We start from the raw sequence: 18165 nt of genomic DNA, 5'->3' as shown, positions 1-18165 counted from the left end.
CGATATTTCTACAGAGACATAGTTAACGTTATTACTTTTCTACAGCAGTTAATACAAACTAAGACCATCTTAATTACTCAATTCCTTTACTAATCGAAAGCGTTCAAAATTCGTTTAGAAAACGAAATAATGAATCAAAGCAGTTCAAGTACTATGAAAACGAAAACTTAGAATAAACAATCAGAGATGTCAATAGCACAACAGTATATTACATGGAGGTAAAAATAAGTGGAGTTGTCACGAAGTCAAAAACTTGAAGTCGACGCCGCCATCCTCGTTGCCCCAAAACATTACCTTCAGGTTTTTATTCTGTCCAGAACAGGAATCTGAGAATACACTGAGTTCACCCACAGAGTCAGGCCAAATTTCCGAACAGAAATGGCAGAACATTGAACACACTTCATCAACTCCTTTGCTGGAAAATGTGTCGTCATACATAAAAAATACAGATCTCCCAGAAGAAAGCAAATGAATATTGAGTGAATAAAATGATAGTTGCCTGTGGTAATAGGCTTGATTGGTTGGAATCTTAGGAATCAGAAGATTCTTCTGGTAATCCACAAATATTGCTTTCTCAAGCATAGATTTTCTAGATTTCAACATTCGGATTGTTTAATCTCATGAAACTTATATGCTTTCCTCTTATGTAGTTCAAGTAGTTAGATGTTTCTGCTTATTCAAAGCTTGTATCTGTGGTACATTTTTTCTCGTTATTTGTCTGTAAATCAAGTGTATAAGAGTCGGCTCTCAATTCGTCACACACTGAACATGTGTTTCGTTGCAGTTAATCATAACAATTAGTTGATATTGTTCGTATGCCACATATGACTGGTGTAACTTATAATACTAATTTTTTCAGATACATATAACTGTTTCCTACCACGAATCCTATAATGTAATTTTCCGCCTCTCAGTGACTGTATATATTGATGTATTTTAGATATGGGTTATCCTTAAAGTTTGTTTGGTCTAGTGCTGCGATTTTTCTGGTCTTCACATGGGGTTTCCCTGTAGTAGCCTAATAAGACAACTGTTGGTGACGCCAGGCAATGCCAAAACTTCTGGTTGACATACCTGAAGATAGTGTATTTGTCCATCTCTATTAAAACACTTCTTATAGCCAAAGAAAAAACCATGACATGTAGCTTAATCTGCACTTTTCTTTGGTCTTCTTCGCAGCACAGGATTTACGGTGATATGTCCAATCAAATGAGTTTTGTGTATCGCAGGACGTTATTTGATTGAATTCCTTCAACAATCTATTCATTTGTATAAATGGAGCATTCTGGAAACATCTTAATCGCAAGCGTTTACAATCGTTACTTGTAATGTGACTGGGACCCATAATCTTTTCGAAGAATAATAAATACTTCCCAACACTTTTCATTTCCTTGCGCTTGTGTTCTCTACAGAACTGGAATGTTCATCTTTATACTCCGACATTTCTGATGGGTTCATTTCACTTAAGAAACAAATTTATGCACATCTCGGTAATAGTAACACAAGAGTGTCTGTGCTCATCTTACTGAGAAAAAGTCCGTTTTCCAGTGTACTGTGGATTCCCAAAATGGCACAGTTTTATATTGGTCATTGCTTTATTAATAAATAATGTAACAGCTGGAACTTCGTGATTGACTGCCAACTACTGTTGGAAAGCCAGTAACATGAAGATACAGCATCATAAGATGAAACATAAAAGAAGAAAAAAAAGCACTAAATAGAAAATTAACCTTGATCATTCTTCCTTAGTACCGAGTAAGCTTGATCAGTTTTCTCAAGTATACCAAAAGTTTAGCACAGATTTTCTGCCACCTTGATCGCTTTTGCAAAAAACGAATGTTACCACATTATAGTACATGCAGTCCTCTATAAGATGACATTTTGAAAGAAATTTTAAATTTCGATGGGCCTTGATCGTTATTCCCGTCAACACTTCAAAAATACATAACTTTTCTTATTATGCATACTTACTTCACGATTATATTTGACAAGTAGACCTAAATTGTACCATATTTGACCTCCTATATAATGGATGCATGAATAAGTATCAACAGTAGTTACATGGCATCCTAGTATTACCGTTGATTTATCACAAAGTTTGGTGTATGCTTCTGTAACTTGGAAACATCAAAATGAAATTCAAATCAAGTAGGTTGTTCCTGAAAAACTGCCATAGAGAGGCCCTGGCAAGAAATATTCTGTAAAATGAAGCAAATAGCTATGGTTAAAAAGATACAATGATCTTGTGGGAAAACCAAGTGTGAAAACGACATGCATTTAAATAAATCTTTATTAAAAGTATGTGAAACCTCTATTTAAGAAGAATGTACATGTCACAGAGCTTAGGCTATCACTCTTAAAAATTTGTGTTATGTACTTGTTGTACAAAAACACCCATTTGACAGGGTCTAGGCTATTGAGACCATTTATTTATTCACAATGTGGTCTTTTGGACTAAATAATATAGGTGGTACTTGTTTAAATGCTCATTAATATCATCAGGGCTGTCTACTGGTGACATTTATTGAATTGCAAATCGATGGAAATGTTTTCAAGAATGAATTTATCGTTTTTTGCTGTTATTGGCCACACAGTAGCTGACATTTCAAAGATAAGATTTCAGAGCGAGAATGTGTGTAAACTGACGCCATGATAGCCTAATAAAACAAGAATTCATTTCTGGAAGGAATTATATCTCCATGCAGTTCTATTTCTTCGACATTCCAAAAATATTTCAGTTTTTGAAGTCCAGAAATCATGCCAGCATGCCTTGCTTATTTCTTTTCTCATTGCACACATTTATGGGCTGAAAAAAACAACACAGGTAAGATTTTGCAGGCTTGAATATTAAACATGTTGTACATATGATTTGAAAGTTGAAAATGTAACGATTACGAATCAGTATCAGTAAGCAAACAAGCATCGGGAATTGTAGATTCATCAGCTATCAACACAAATGCAGTGAAAAAGGATTCAAATCGATTACGAAAGCATCCTTTTCACATCACATACTTCTCTACTTTGCTGTTTGAAATATATAAACAAAACGAAAGTTACATTTACGAGGGCAAATGCGAAGTTTTAATGGATCATACACTCCATTAAGACCGGAAAAGAATTTGAGAATACGTTGTTGACTATATTTTATTAAAGTAAGCACTGCAATATTCTATTTAAAACAAATGTCACGTGCACACAGCAGGAATTACTAACAAAAAGCAAATGGAATTGATTTAGTGACTCCAATCTGCAGAAATCAGTCACAGATAAACAAAAGAAAAAAAGAGGACTCTTCATGCAATCTGTTAAATATATTTCCCAGAAAGACAGAACCCCTCCGCAACAACAGCGAAATTCTGGAGAACTCTCCATATCACTTTTTCAAACATCTACTGCTTGGAAAATAGGCAGCTCACCGCCTATGTCGACAGCAGTTCCCAGAGAATCATTCCATCGATCTGGTTGTGGAGCCTTCAGTACAATGCATCCCCGATGGGGCACGTGGCTGGATGTTCCATTTGGTGGTTCTTCGCTAACACAAAAGGCCGTAACGCCGGCTGCCTGCAGAACAAAACGAGATAAATGAGTCTAAAATGTAGCCACACCCTGGTTGGTTCACAGCTGTGTTGGACGACCACGCATACCCACTGGACCATCCCCACACCGCTCCAGCAAGCGCCTGCCGATCTGAATGTAAAAGCATAATAAATGTCCTCTTACCATGAAAGTAGATCCAGTTCATTATCTTATAGATTTATGAGCAAAGTCGGTACAGTTTTTATGTTTGACTGCATGTTACGATTCACATCTCATAATTCCGCGACATCCAACGAAGTGCATGGCTGCTAGTCACATATGACCAACCTGTATAAAATTGGGAAAATGAACATCCACTATTTTGCTATGAAAGCTGCCGATCACCACAGAATGTCGTCGTTGTTTCGAAACCATCATCAAAATAAAGGAAAAGCGAGAATTTAAACTCCAAAGAAAAAACATCTATGTCAAGCAATTCCTTTCAGCTTGATGGACAAATTAGATGACCTGAGAGCGTCTCTCGCTGTCAAATCAGTGTCTGTAAATAAATTATCATGCGCAGGCGTATTACGAACATATCAGACATGTGAAATAACATTAGAGAATACAATCTTTCACACCATTTTGCTCACATATCGAAAAAAAACACAATCATCCTACGTTAGACAACAATAAGCTATAATTCAAGAGGACGTTGCTGTTTTGTACACTATGGCAAGACCCATTTTACCAGCGCGAAGCTATATCACACCGACGTTTATGAAACACATCATGACGGCCTGTCTTGTAACAGAACATCCTGTAAGCTTTTACCGAGTCTCTCCCTCTTCCATTACATCAGAACCTAATACCGTGTGCGTGCTTACATTTGACCTTTTTTCTCCATACTGCACTCTATCGATCGGCATGTAAAATTTCTTTCAAATTACAGACAATGTTTTGCAATAGCAACAGATTCTTGCGTTCTAGTTTTATAAGAAACTTGAGCATCATAGCCTGTTTCAGCCAATTTACTTCCACAACGAGCTATAATTCAAGTCGTGTCGACTTGGTATTAGAGGCTATGAAGTATGAAATAACACAGGACTTGGGTAACACCTATTTTTAAACACGCAATCGTAACAATAACAATAAAAGCAGTCGTGATTCGATGAGAATATCTGCATACCACTCCTTGTAATAGAATCTCCTATAAGATTTTACTGCGTCCCTCTCTTCCAGGACATCGAAAAATTAATAACATTTGCGTGTTGACATCGAGCATATTACATACACATGTATCCCTCCATTAGAGCAGGCGGCCAGAAGTTGAAGTTGTTCACACAACCTGTGTAAAGATTTTTCAACTATACTGGAGGAAAACCATTTCCACAAAGTATCATTACAAGAGAGTGTACCTGTATTGTTCATTCTTCTTCTTTTGCTACTGCCTTTGACCCAAAGATTTTGCAATTTTGCAGGGTTGGCAGGGTTACAATCAGATGTGGCAATGTTAATTTGAAGGGGTGGCCAGATGCTTTTCTTGCCGCCACCCCATACCTCCCCCCCCCCCCCGGGACTAAATCAGTGTACCCCAGCTGCCTTCATCTAGTGTAAATCATATCATGAAATAGTGTGAACGTGTTTCAAATGTCTGTGAGTCGAGTAACTGAGGCGGGACGTGGGGACCAGCCCAGTATTCACCTACTGGAATTTGGAAAACCGCGTAAAAACCACATCCAAGCTGGCTGGCACACCGGCCCTTCGTCATTAATCTGCCGGGCAGATTCGATTCGGGGTCAGCGCGCCTACCCGAGTACAGGAAGCAGCACATTAATACTCTCGGCTAACCTGGCAGGTCCTGTATTGTTCATTCATAAGCAGTTTAATACATTGTTTATCAGCTGTAACACATCTAAGCAGTGTATCACTACAGCTTTGTACACCATCATGCACTTTGTTTTTCTACCATGACTTCGAGGTCTGAGTCAGGTATTAAATTGATATTAACACTTTTTAATCCATTTTCCCTCACATAAAGGTGGAAATCACATGGTGTAAACTAATCAGTTCCCACAACACACAGAATGGTACAAATAAAACACAGAGGTGATGTTTCTCATTAACAAAAATGTGGAAGACCTCACAAGATATGGAAACTGGAAGAGGTTGTGGCATTGTAAAACGTTTCCAATAGCTATCTGGAGGTGATGACCTATACAGTTAATGTCACCGTCCGCAGTGAGATGATAGCAGATGTCTAGTGTTCTGTTTCAAAGAGCTTTTTTCCCTCATTTTGCAGTACTATTCTGGTGTTGGCCATCATCGGAAGATACTGCTTACAACATTCACAAGGTAGTAGAAATAAAAAGAGATACTATTAGCTTATTGGCGGAAAAAGAAGGTGGAAGGCATCACATCATATGGAAATAGGACGAGCCTAAAGGATTGAGGAACGTTTTCAAACAACTATCTGAAGGTGATAACCTCTGCATTTAATCCCATGCTCCACAGTAACAAGCAGCAGATATCCAGTGTTCGCCAATGCTCTCTCCATCTCAGGCAAGTGGTGCCAGTCAATCATTACATGGTAATCAATAGCATACCAGTTGACAGATGGTTTGGAAAGACACTGTTGATATGGGGCAATGTATTGTAATATGGACTGCAGTTGATAGCATGATCAATTTTAGTGATTTTACCAGTTGTTCAGTAATTTCAATGCCAGCCAATGACAAAACAGATTGTTTCCCAATTTCTGTGTAATCACTTTGCAAGTACCATATACTAGATTGCAAATGCAGAACGATGACTGTGGAGTACATCCATTAGATCATATATATCATATACTAGATTGCACTTGTGGAGAGATGACTTTGCAGTTGTTCCATTCGGCCATATAGAGCAAAGCGTACTAGACAGCGTCCCATATCGATGTAATTAGGTTATCTGCATATTTCCAGCACATCGATGTCATTATCATTGTTACTGGGGAGTCTAGGCAATATTGTTGCGGAATGTCAGTATATAAATTACATCGAAGATGTTATGCTCTTTAGCAGGAAGAATTTAAATGTGCTTACATCCCCTACAGAATCGTTTTGTAAAGAGTTTTTCGTGATTCGTGGGGCTGTAGCATTGTCAAAAACAACGTACAAGTGGTTGAAATCGACTTCACGATTGGTAATATGCATGCATAGTTGTGTGCGTGTAGTGCTGTCAGCAGTTGAGAGTTGCTGCAATATTGTTGCGGAATGTCGGTATATAAATTGCATCGAAGATGTTAGGCTCTTTAGCAGGAAGAATTTAAATTATTTGTCTGTAAATTACATTGCTGAGGGTGTGCACTCTATAGGTATGGGGAAGGGAAACTCTCACATTCCAGGATGCTAAGTGCAGTCGACACACTGTCGGCTAATTAATAGCTTATTACTAGGATAAATAATTACCCAAAGTTCACAGTTTGTAGACGTCCTGATATGGCTGCGGAGATGCATCAGTGTTGGAAGAGGTAAACAAAAGTAGCAAAGCTCATCTGGTAGGAATAAGAGGATATACTTATATGGAAAAAATATCAGAGAAGCAGCTGAAATCAACTCTGCACACATGTCAACCGCCTGTTACATATCCCTACACAGTAGAGTGGAAGTCAAACAAACGAGTAGAACTGTGCTAGACTTTAAGTTTCCATCTATTGCATCACTACATGAGTCTTCAAACAAGCTATGTGATATGAAGTGGCTGTATTCGGATTGGTTTCCAGACTGCGAGTTTCCAATCTGTACCACTCGTTGAATCTCACCAGAGTATGGGGCGAGTGTTTACTTTTCATGACCTTCCTGTGCAAAACGCGTGCATCTAGATCACTGGGAAGGGGGGCATTCTTAGGATTTTTAGTAGGCTGGTGCAAAGGACACGCAAATATCCTTGTATGAAATCAAACAACGTATGGGTATGCCAGCAGTATGACCACATATATACGGAAAAATACATAATTAAAACAAACACCCACCAGCATAACCAATACACAAGGATACAAGAGTTAGCGTGTGCTCAGTAGAGAAGCAGTAACAGTCGAATGTGTCAGACAGAAGAGCACAGTGACTTCTAACATAGACTAATCACTAGATGTTGCTTGAGTAACAGATCAATCACAGACATTTCAGCCCCTATAAAGCAGGCTAAGTGAACTGTTGGTGACAAGATTGTGAAGAGAACACAACCACAGGCCTCATGTGCTGAAGGACAGTGATCGTCGAGTTTTGCTTATTGTGCTCGTACAAAAATCTTATAAAATCAGTGGAAGGTATCACTCATGTCTTCCAGTGTGCTACCAGCAGTCCAGATAATACATTTAGAAGATGGGGATACAATGGTCAAGCAGCTCCTCGTAAGCCACACATTTCTGGTGTCAAGGCTGGCGTAAACCTGAGGTGGTGTAAAGAGCTGTGGCGCTGTACAGTGGATGACAGGAAATAACTGATTTGGACTCATATATCAAATCATACACTGAGGTAATCGGATGGCAGGGTTTGCATTTGGCGAGTACCTGCTATCCTGTGTAGTGCTAACAGTGAAGTAGGAGGAAGTGGTGTTACAGTACTGGGGTGTTTCTTGTGGTTAGTCTGTGGTCCCCCCATGCGATAAGAAGAAGAGACAGAGAGAGGGACACACACTAAATGCAGAACGATATGAACAAGTTTTACAGTGCTGTTTACTGCATACTCTTGAGAGGACCAGTCCAGACATGAAGGTTGCATCAGCATGTTGGTGGACCCTACCATGAAGCAGCATCTGTGTGGCAACAACTGGTGAGCAACGGCATTCCTGGATTGGAATGGCCTGCACAGGGTTCTGATATGAACCCGATGGAAGGGCTGCCATTCCTCCACAAACACCAAGGCATGTCACTAAAAGTATCCCCAGCAGTGTCAACCTTTCATGAAGGCGGTGGATGGACACACCCAGTGTTAATGTGTCCTAATGGGTGACTGTATGCTTTTGATCAAATAGCGTATTATGTGAAACAAGAAGACAGATTTAGAAGCTGTAAGAAATAATTATTTTATATAAAACTGTAAAGTAGAGACGAAGAACCAGAACATGAGTACAATGAAGTCAGATAGCCATTTGGATCTGTATGTCAATCTAATGGACGTTTGATAAGCCGCATGTGATACAAAGTGAAAATAGAAGAATCATTGCGATGTAACAGTTTATGGCCGATGGAAGAGACTGTTTTAAGTCTCAAACGATTAAAAACAGTCGATTGCTGTGTATCGACCACAGCAGCCACGTGACTATAACAAGACTGACATTTATACTACCGTAAATGGTAGCGAACATTACCAGATACAATAAAATACCAGTATCGTCGAGTTTATGAGGGACAGGCTCTAGTTAAGTAAAGTTAAAGAATGGGAGAGAATCATACGTAACTTTTCTGGGGAAGACATTCGGATATTCGACTTCAGTGTTTTGATACACCAGTATGATCGAAGTATACCAGATATGTCACAGGGGAGCACTGAGAAAAGTTTCGAGGAAATGTTTTTAAAAAGTTGTTTCATTACCATAACATACCTAATGGGATACAAGTGGACATTCATATAATACAAAATAAATCCCCTTTCTGGCACCTGTGATTGTCAACAATGCCCGTACTTTCATTGTATGAGGTACACATGGTAAATGTGTCATCTAGTGATGAGGAGCTCGTGAATGAGTCGTTCAAATGAACGCTTCACTCCAGTGAAGTGTGAACTAACCACTCAATTTCAATGAACTGATACTTCAAACTCTTCACAGATAGCACACTCCACACTTTTTTCTAGTTCACTCACTCTCTTCCCCTCTCCTACTACATCGGCGCTACGTTACTCATCCTCCCTTCGCTTGAGTCCTCCCTCTACTGCCTGTCGACCAATCGCTCGGTGTTTGTGGTAAGCGATAGGCTATATATAGGGGTTGGGGAGGTGAGGGTTGAGGGGAATGCAGCGTCAGATGCTTCCTGCAGTGCTGGCATCATTACCCGTGACTGTTTATGCAGTTAAACTTCGCGTCCACGGGTAGCTTGCCGTTGGCAGCGCTTGCAGACAAATGAATATTAAAGATGCAAACGAAGAGGCTGGCTGTATGAGCACGCACAGCTAACATGAAAATAAAAGGTTTGTTAATAACACTGAAAGAGGGGTTTTACTTGAAATCGTACCAATGACTATAGGTGACAGTTTGCGTTTTGAATGTGGATGGTTATTATTCTCAACAAAAATAAAATGTGCAGGAAAACTTCTGAATAATTACTTAACGTAGGTGTATAGACTTTGTGACAGTGGTAAACATACTCATTCTACACTCCTGGAAATTGAAATAAGAACACCGTGAATTCATTGTCCCAGGAAGGGGAAACTTTATTGACACATTCCTGGGGTCACATACATCACATGATCACACTGACAGAACCACAGGCACATAGACACAGGCAACAGAGCATGCACAATGTCGGCACTAGTACAGTGTATATCCACCTTTCGCAGCAATGCAGGCTACTATTCTCCCATGGAGACGATCGTAGAGATGCTGGATGTAGTCCTGTGGAACGGTTTGCCATGCCATTTCCACCTGGCGCCTCAGTTGGACCAGCGTTCGTGCTGGACGTGCAGACCGCGTGAGACGACGCTTCATCCAGTCCCAAACATGCTCAATGGGGGACAGATCCGGAGATCTTGCTGGCCAGGGTAGTTGACTTACACCTTCTAGAGCACGTTGGGTGGCACGGGATACATGCGGACGTGCATTGTCCTGTTGGAACAGCAAGTTCCCTTGCCGGTCTAGGAATGGTAGAACGATGGGTTCGATGACGGTTTGGATGTACCGTGCACTATTCAGTGTCCCCTCGACGATCACCAGTGGTGTACGGCCAGTGTAGGAGATCGCTCCCCACACAATGATGCCGGGTGTTGGCCCTGTGTGCCTCGGTCGTATGCAGTCCTGATTGTGGCGCTCACCTGCACGGCGCCAAACACGCATACGACCATCATTGGCACCAAGACAGAAGCGACTCTCATCGCTGAAGACGACACGTCTCCATTCGTCCCTCCATTCACGCCTGTCGCGACACCACTGGAGGCGGGCTGCACGATGTTGGGGCGTGAGCGGAAGACGACCTAACGGTGTGCGGGACCGTAGCCCAGCTTCATGGAGACGGTTGCGAATGGTCCTCGCCGATACCCCAGGAGCAACAGTGTCCCTAATTTGCTGGGAAGTGGCGGTGCGTTCCCCTACGGCACTGCGTAGGATCCTACGGTCTTGGCGTGCATCCGTGCGTCGCTGCGGTCCGGTCCCAGGTCGACGGGCACGTGCACCTTCTGCCGACCACTGGCGACAACATCGATGTACTGTGGAGACCTCACGCCCCACGTGTTGAGCAATTCGGCGGTACGTCCACGCGGCCTCCCGCATGCCCACTATACGCCCTCGCTCAAAGTCCGTCAACTGCACATACGGTTCACGTCCACGCTGTCGCGGCATGCTACCAGTGTTAAAGACTGCGATGGAGCTCCGTATGCCACGGCAAACTGGCTGACACTGACGGCGGCGGTGCACATATGCTGCGCAGCTGGCGCCATTCGACGGCCAACACCGCGGTTGCTGGTGTGTCCGCTATGCCGTGCGTGTGATCATTGCTTGTACAGCCCTCTCGCAGTGTCCGGAGCAAGTATGGTGGGTCTGACACACCGGTGTCAATGTGTTCTTTTTTCCATTTCCAGGAGTGTATTTTGGATTAAATTTTAAAAGGAAAATAAAATTGGACTGCATTTCGTTGGAAGCCCTAGTTCTCAGTCAATGAATACAACAAATAATGTTTCACTTGGCAGATAAAGACTTTTTTGGGCGCTTCATGAAAAAATGTCGAGCAAGATTCAATGTATCACCTTCTTTATATGTGACAGGCTTCTCTGTTTATCTTTCCTTTGTCCCCTTCGACCATGCTCTATTTAAGTTAACTCAGACGCTGTAAGAGCGTAAAACGTTGCGTGCACGTTACTGCATAGTTCGGCCATCTGCTGGTAAAATTATGAAGTATTATGAAGCTTTATTGTACGAGCGAGGCGAAGCGAGCGTAGCGGCGGCTGAGCGGCGTACTGGGCAACTTCGCCAGGCTTCCGTACTTCATGAATGAACTACTTCATTTGAACGCTCTGCGGCAAAGAGTGAAACGAATGAAGTAGTTCACGGGAATGAACGAGTTCGACCCATCTCTAGTGTCATCCTTTGCAGGTGGCGCAGTGCAGCGGAGGGTGTCGGTACTACAAGGTCGCATAGTCAACGGCGTCGAAGCCGCACCTGGGGAGTTCCCTCATCAGGTGAGTACTGATGACAAAGAAGCTGGCCAAATGCCTGACTGTGTAACTTACAAGCGCTAAAAAGAGGAAATTCACATGAAACAGACTGGGTTTCCATTGAAAAACAAAATTGTTGCTCATTGCTGGTTACTTTTCTAAAAAATGGTTCAAATGGCTCTGAGCACTATGGGACTCAACTGCTGAGGTCATTAGTCCCCTAGAACTTAGAACTACTTAAACCTAACTAACCTAAGGACATCACAAACATCCATGCCCGAGGCAGGATTCGAACCTGCGACCGTAGCGGTCTTGCGGTTCCAGACTGCAGCGCCTTTAACCGCACGGCCACTTCGGCCGGCGGTTACTTTTCTACAGTGTAATTCTACAGCAGGTGCGGCAGGAATTCTGCACGTGTGCGGTGCACATGCACGTGTACAATTAACAGGTGTTCTGCGCGCACACAGGGGCAAGCTGGCCACCCGATTCTCTCCCCTCCCCGCCATACCGTCTCACCGCTTCTTCCTTTGTAATGCGTCTTGTTTCCCGGCCTGCTTTATTGAATGAAGGAATAAGGTTAGTAGGAGTGCTTGAAAGTAATCGTGGTTTGAAAGAGTACCCATTACCTACGATACCTTTTATTTAATTATCACAGGGTTCGATTCCCGGCGGGGTCAGGGATTTTCTCTGCCTCGTGATGACTGGGTGTTGTGTGATGTCCTTAGGTTAGTTAGGTTTAAGTAGTTCTAAGTTCTAGGGGACTGATGACCATAGATGTTAAGTCCCATAGTGCTCAGAGCCATTTGAACCATTTGAATTATCACAGGTGGAGTTTACAATACGTTTAATGTCTGCAACAAAATTTCTACATACAAACGCAAAAAGTTACGTAAATTTTCAATACTGATGTTTGCTCTTAACCGAGACTTTCATAACAGAAAAAAATCTCTCACAAACGTATGTCGAGCCAAACATTGACATTATCTTCATGGCTTCACGATGGAGACGAGGAAACTCTTGCTGTGGAAAGTCGTGATAAAAATCTATTACACGTCTTGCCAAAAGGGACTTGTCTCTCAGACGAGAATTACGCTGTAGATCTATTAATTCCATTTGCAAACTGGGATGAATATCATCTACAGAAACAGCAGATTGTCTCGAGAACTATTCAAAACCTTGGGATAAGTAAGATATATCCCCAAATCGCTTGAGAAATTCCTCTTTTATTGCACCAAGAACGGCAACATACTGAAATTTATTATAATGGCATTCAATATTAAACTTCCGCTGACCAGCCAGAATACTGTCACATATTATACATTTCCAATTTTCACGTTTTTGCACAGAGAAAAAAATGATTCACCCATTCCTTTTTAAAAGATAGCAAATCTCCAATTCTCCGTTTCCTTGATTCACTCTGCATTTTACGGTTCTTGAAATACAACGTTCACTACGTAGTGGTCGCTTCGCTTCAACGTCCGCAACTTAGCCTGGTACTACACTGCCGCAACCTGCCGGCTGTCGCCACTGCCCCATTCGACGGCTGCACGCGAGCAGCACACGGGCAGCGCTGTGTGCTCACGAGCCGCGTGCAACGTTTGCCCGCCCCTGTTCTACAGCAACAATCTGGCTTTGTCCATTATAAATGGTTTCTTTGAAAGTCTGCGACTGTGAAAACACAGGCTTGTCTATAAATAACTAATCTGCTACCAAGAAAATCCTGACTGCTAGCAAACAAGTTATTTATAATCATTCTCAGTAACACTCCTACCCATTGATGACCTCTCCATTACTCAGAAAGGAGTAAGAAAATTTTTCAGCTATCTGTCGCTATATATCTTGTAAATGACAACTCTTTAGAATGACAATATTGGTCGCAATGTCCATACGCTCTGTAACAAAATAACTACACACCATCGACAAAACATTCACACACTGGTGAGAGCGAATTCATTCCAAGCGTGTGTGTCAGTTTTTATCTCTCTATCGACATTATTCCGTGGTTTATTAAGTTTTCAAATTTATACTGACTTTTTGATCACACGGTACGATGGACATTCCATAAATAATTCACACTATTTTTTTACTTACAAGTATATTTTTTTCAGTATCTCTTTACAGTGCTTCAGTATAGTCTCCTGCTTCTCTGTGAATGAGCTGCAATGTCTGGGTAACTCTATTATTCCATCCAGGACACCACTTCTGTTCATCTGTCGAACGCCTCGGGTAACGGTGGTGCAAAGTCTAGCAAAACAAGATAATGTCACGTATAGGTTTTCGCAACATCCGGAGAAAGACGAAGTCTGTTGGACTCATGTCCGGGCTGCAGGGAGGACACGGCAACACTTCGCATCCGTATTCTCGCAGTTTTTGGGCTACAGTATTGCCGATATGCGGGCGAGCATTGTCGAGGAGAATGAGTAGCCCAGCCTCGAGGAACTGAGGTCGGGCTTTGTGCATTTTTCTGTGTAGGTTTTCATGAATTTGTGTTAATACAATCCTAGGACACTTGCTCCACATGGAACTCTATTTAACAAGATGATTCCTTGGTGTTCATAAGCAAAAGTAGTCATTTGCTTGAGTCTTGATCGAGCGCTCGACGATAATCTGAATTACTCCACTTATTGGACTGTGATTTCCACATTTCATCAATAGCGACAGAAGAATCCTTGACCTTCATTGTCGAATCGTTGTTTGAGCAAGGATGCAATGTCCCGGCGTTTCTGCTTCTCTTCAGCAGTCAAACAATGTGGGACCCATCTCGCAGAAATTTTTCTCTTCTTCAAATCATTTGTCAGCATACGGAGCACCGATGTTGGGGGAATTCCCGCGGCTTCAGAGAGATCCACACAAGTCGCACTGCGATCTTCTTCAAGAGCATCTGCCACGAGTTTCACACTTCTTTCACTTGTTGACGTTTTTGGTCTTCCTGGTCTTGGATTATCTTCTATGCTCATACGAAAACCATGAAAACTATTAACTCAACGTGAAACTGTACTACGGGCTATTGTAAATTTACCATAAACTACACTTAACGCACTGTGGATTTCTGTCGGGTTTTTGACGCGTAAATTTTCGAACTTGATGTACGACCTCTGGTCTTCAACAGTCACAGTACCCGACACCCCTGCAGGGTACATTTCTAACTCTCGCCAATTTTGTGTCAGAGTACACAGCGACAAAACAAAACCACGTGATTCTTCCTCAAACTCCCAACTACATCTGACGTAATTTTCATTGTTATTGTATCAAACAATGCACAGAAACACCAATCTCTGCATTACTTATAAAATGTAGCTGGTAGTTCAGAACTGCTCTATAGTGAACTAAATAAGAGGTAACGAGTGCTGGAGCATATTGTGATTCAGTTCAGAATTCTATAGACTCAACAACCAGTTGTTAAGGAGGCGAAATCGACAGACATAAGGGTAATTTCGGGAGTAGGGGCCCGCTGGAAGGTTTATTGCCAGTCATTCGTCCCATTCGCGAATGGAACAGGCGGGGGGGGGGGGGGGGGGGAGGGGGAGGAACTGATGGGTGCACAGGAAGAGGAAGTTCCCTCTGCCATATAGTGTAACGTGCCTTGCAGAGTACACCTCTAGGTTTTGTAGGCAATGATAAACTACCTACACAAGAAACCTACTCAGAGCGACAAAGCTGTAGACATTTGGATTATGGGACTTTAATTTCTATTATACGTCTTTTTTCCTGTTTGAAGCAAGTGGGAGGATGTAATACTGTCTGTCTCAGGCATCGCTGCGGGCCAATGGATATCATCCTGAACCAGTACTGGGTGGTCACAGCAGCACACTGCGTCGAAGTGTGAGTACCTCCATAACTATGTAAAATATAGCGATTAGGGCCATATTTCCAGAGAGTATCGCCCACTAGAGGCAGGAAGTTGTTCGCCTCACAGTCACAATTTTTTTTCTTTTTTCTTCGTCGTTACTATTTCATCCCCCCGTCCTGTATGGGTAGGGGGTGGGCTGTCAGCAGATACGATTTGCCGCTCTTCAGCCATGCGAGAGGAATTTTTTTTAAAAGAATTAATATAAACACTGGATAAGGCGTTTGACAAAAATAAAAAGACAGAACGTCAGTTGCGTTTGTTAAAATATAAAAGGTTGACTGGGCGATGAATTAAAATGTAGACACAATGAATGGAAAAAGAGTGTTGCACACGAATGTATAGAAACGGATAGACAATTGCATAAAGTAAAACGGAAAGGCCGTATGTAGCTTATTAAAATAGATACATGGATGAATGAAGATATCAGCGAAGACAGACTGCCAGGGAAAGGGTGCTAGGGGAACGTAGCATTTACAGCTTAGGAGAGGATCTGTAGGTGTTGGTTAAAGAAGGGGTGAGCGAAGAGTGGAGAGGAATGTGGTTCTCAACCAAGACTTAGGAAGTGAGTGGAGAAGATTGGAGGGCAAGGGAGCCCTGTTGAGGGGTGGGTATGAGCGATCTCTTCGATGTGGTAGACGGGTATATATCAGCGCGGATTTCGCTGACGGGTAAGCGGAGGTGGTTAAAGTTTCGTTGGGACAGGATGTGGACGGTGCGGAGATATTGTGTTGGGGGAATGTGGTGGCAGAGGTGCGATAGAGTACCAGGATCAGTGATCAATGGGAAAACTAGGAGGTGTGGGCAGTAGCGCCGAGTTTACGGGTAATATAGGATCCGAAAGGCTGGGCGCTTGACGATTTGTAGGGCATGATAAAAGGATGGAGGATAAGAAGTGCGTGCCACATTGGCAAAGCAGAGAATGCGTCGGAGGGCCGGCAGCTGTGGCCGAGCGGTTCTAGGCGCTTCAGTCTGGAACCACGCTACTGCTACCGTCGCAGGTTCGAATCCTGCCTCGGGCATGGATGTGTGTGATGTCCTCAGGTTAGTTAGGTTTAAGTAGTTCTAAGTCTAGTGGACAGCTGACCTCAGATGTTAAGTCCCATAGTGCTTAGAGCCATTTGAACTACACTCCTGGAAATTGAAATAAGAACACCGTGAATTCATTGTCCCAGGAAGGGGAAACTTTATTGACACATTCCTGGGGTCAGATACATCACATGATCACACTGACAGAACCACAGGCACATAGACACAGGCAACAGAGCATGCACAATGTCGGCACTAGTACAGTGTATATCCACCTTTCGCAGCAATGCAGGCTGCTATTCTCCCATGGAGACGATCGTAGAGATGCTGGATGTAGTCCTGTGGAACGGCTTGCCATGCCATTTCCACCTGGCGCCTCAGTTGGACCAGCGTTCGTGCTGGACGTGCAGACAGCGTGAGACGACGCTTCATCCAGTCCCAAACATGCTCAATGGGGGACAGATCCGGAGATCTTGCTGGCCAGGGTAGTTGACTTACACCTTCTAGAGCACGTTGGGTGGCACGGGATACATGCGGACGTGCATTGTCCTGTTGGAACAGCAAGTTCCCTTGCCGGTCTAGGAATGGTAGAACGATGGGTTCGATGACGGTTTGGATGTACCGTGCACTATTCAGTGTCCCCTCGATGATCACCAGTGGTGTACGGCCAGTGTAGGAGATCGCTCCCCACACAATGATGCCGGGTGTTGGCCCTGTGTGCCTCGGTCGTATGCAGTCCTGATTGTGGCGCTCAACTGCACGGCGCCAAACACGCATACGACCATCATTGGCACCAAGGCAGAAGCGACTCTCATCGCTGAAGACGACACGTCTCCATTCGTCCCTCCATTCACGCCTGTCGCGACACCACTGGAGGCGGGCTGCACGATGTTGGGGCGTGAGCGGAAGACGGCCTAACGGTGTGCGGGACCGTAGCCCAGCTTCATGGAGACGGTTGCGAATGGTCCTCGCCGATACCCCAGGAGCAACAGTGTCCCTAATTTGCTGGGAAGTGGCGGTGCGTTCCCCTACGGCACTGCGTAGGATCCTACGGTCTTGGCGTGCATCCGTGCGTCGCTGCGGTCCGGTCCCAGGTCGACGGGCACGTGCACCTTCTGCCGACCACTGGCGACAACATCGATGTACTGTGGAGACCTCACGCCCCACGTGTTGCGCAATTCGGCGGTACGTCCACCCGGCCTCCCGCATGCCCACTATACGCCCTCGCTCAAAGTCCGTCAACTGCACATACGGTTCACGTCCACGCTGTCGCGGCATGCTACCAGTGTTAAAGACTGCGATGGAGCTCCGTATGCCACGGCAAACTGGCTGACACTGACGGCGGCGGTGCACATATGCTGCGCAGCTGGCGCCATTCGACGGCCAACACCGCGGTTCCTGGTGTGTCCGCTATGCCGTGCGTGTGATCAT

The 18165-nt window shown here is 43.5% G+C and overlaps 1 protein-coding gene across 1 annotated transcript in view; it reads left to right on the top strand.

Moving 5' to 3' along the window:
• The first annotated feature begins 11756 nt into the window (after positions 1–11756).
• LOC126456311 (mite allergen Der f 3-like) overlaps positions 11757–18165 on the top strand; it is a 41516-nt gene continuing 35107 nt past the window's right edge. The window contains exons 1-2 of the mRNA XM_050092065.1: positions 11757–11882; positions 15577–15680. Coding sequence (XP_049948022.1) covers positions 11757–11882; positions 15577–15680 — 230 coding nt within the window. The remainder of the gene's footprint in view (positions 11883–15576; positions 15681–18165) is intronic.

The sequence above is a fragment of the Schistocerca serialis genome, chromosome 1 (assembly GCF_023864345.2).
Source record: "Schistocerca serialis cubense isolate TAMUIC-IGC-003099 chromosome 1, iqSchSeri2.2, whole genome shotgun sequence".
Lineage (NCBI taxonomy): Eukaryota > Metazoa > Arthropoda > Insecta > Orthoptera > Acrididae > Schistocerca > Schistocerca serialis.
The sequence above is the reverse complement of the archived record's forward strand: the minus strand, read 5'-3'. Positions and strand labels throughout refer to the sequence as shown.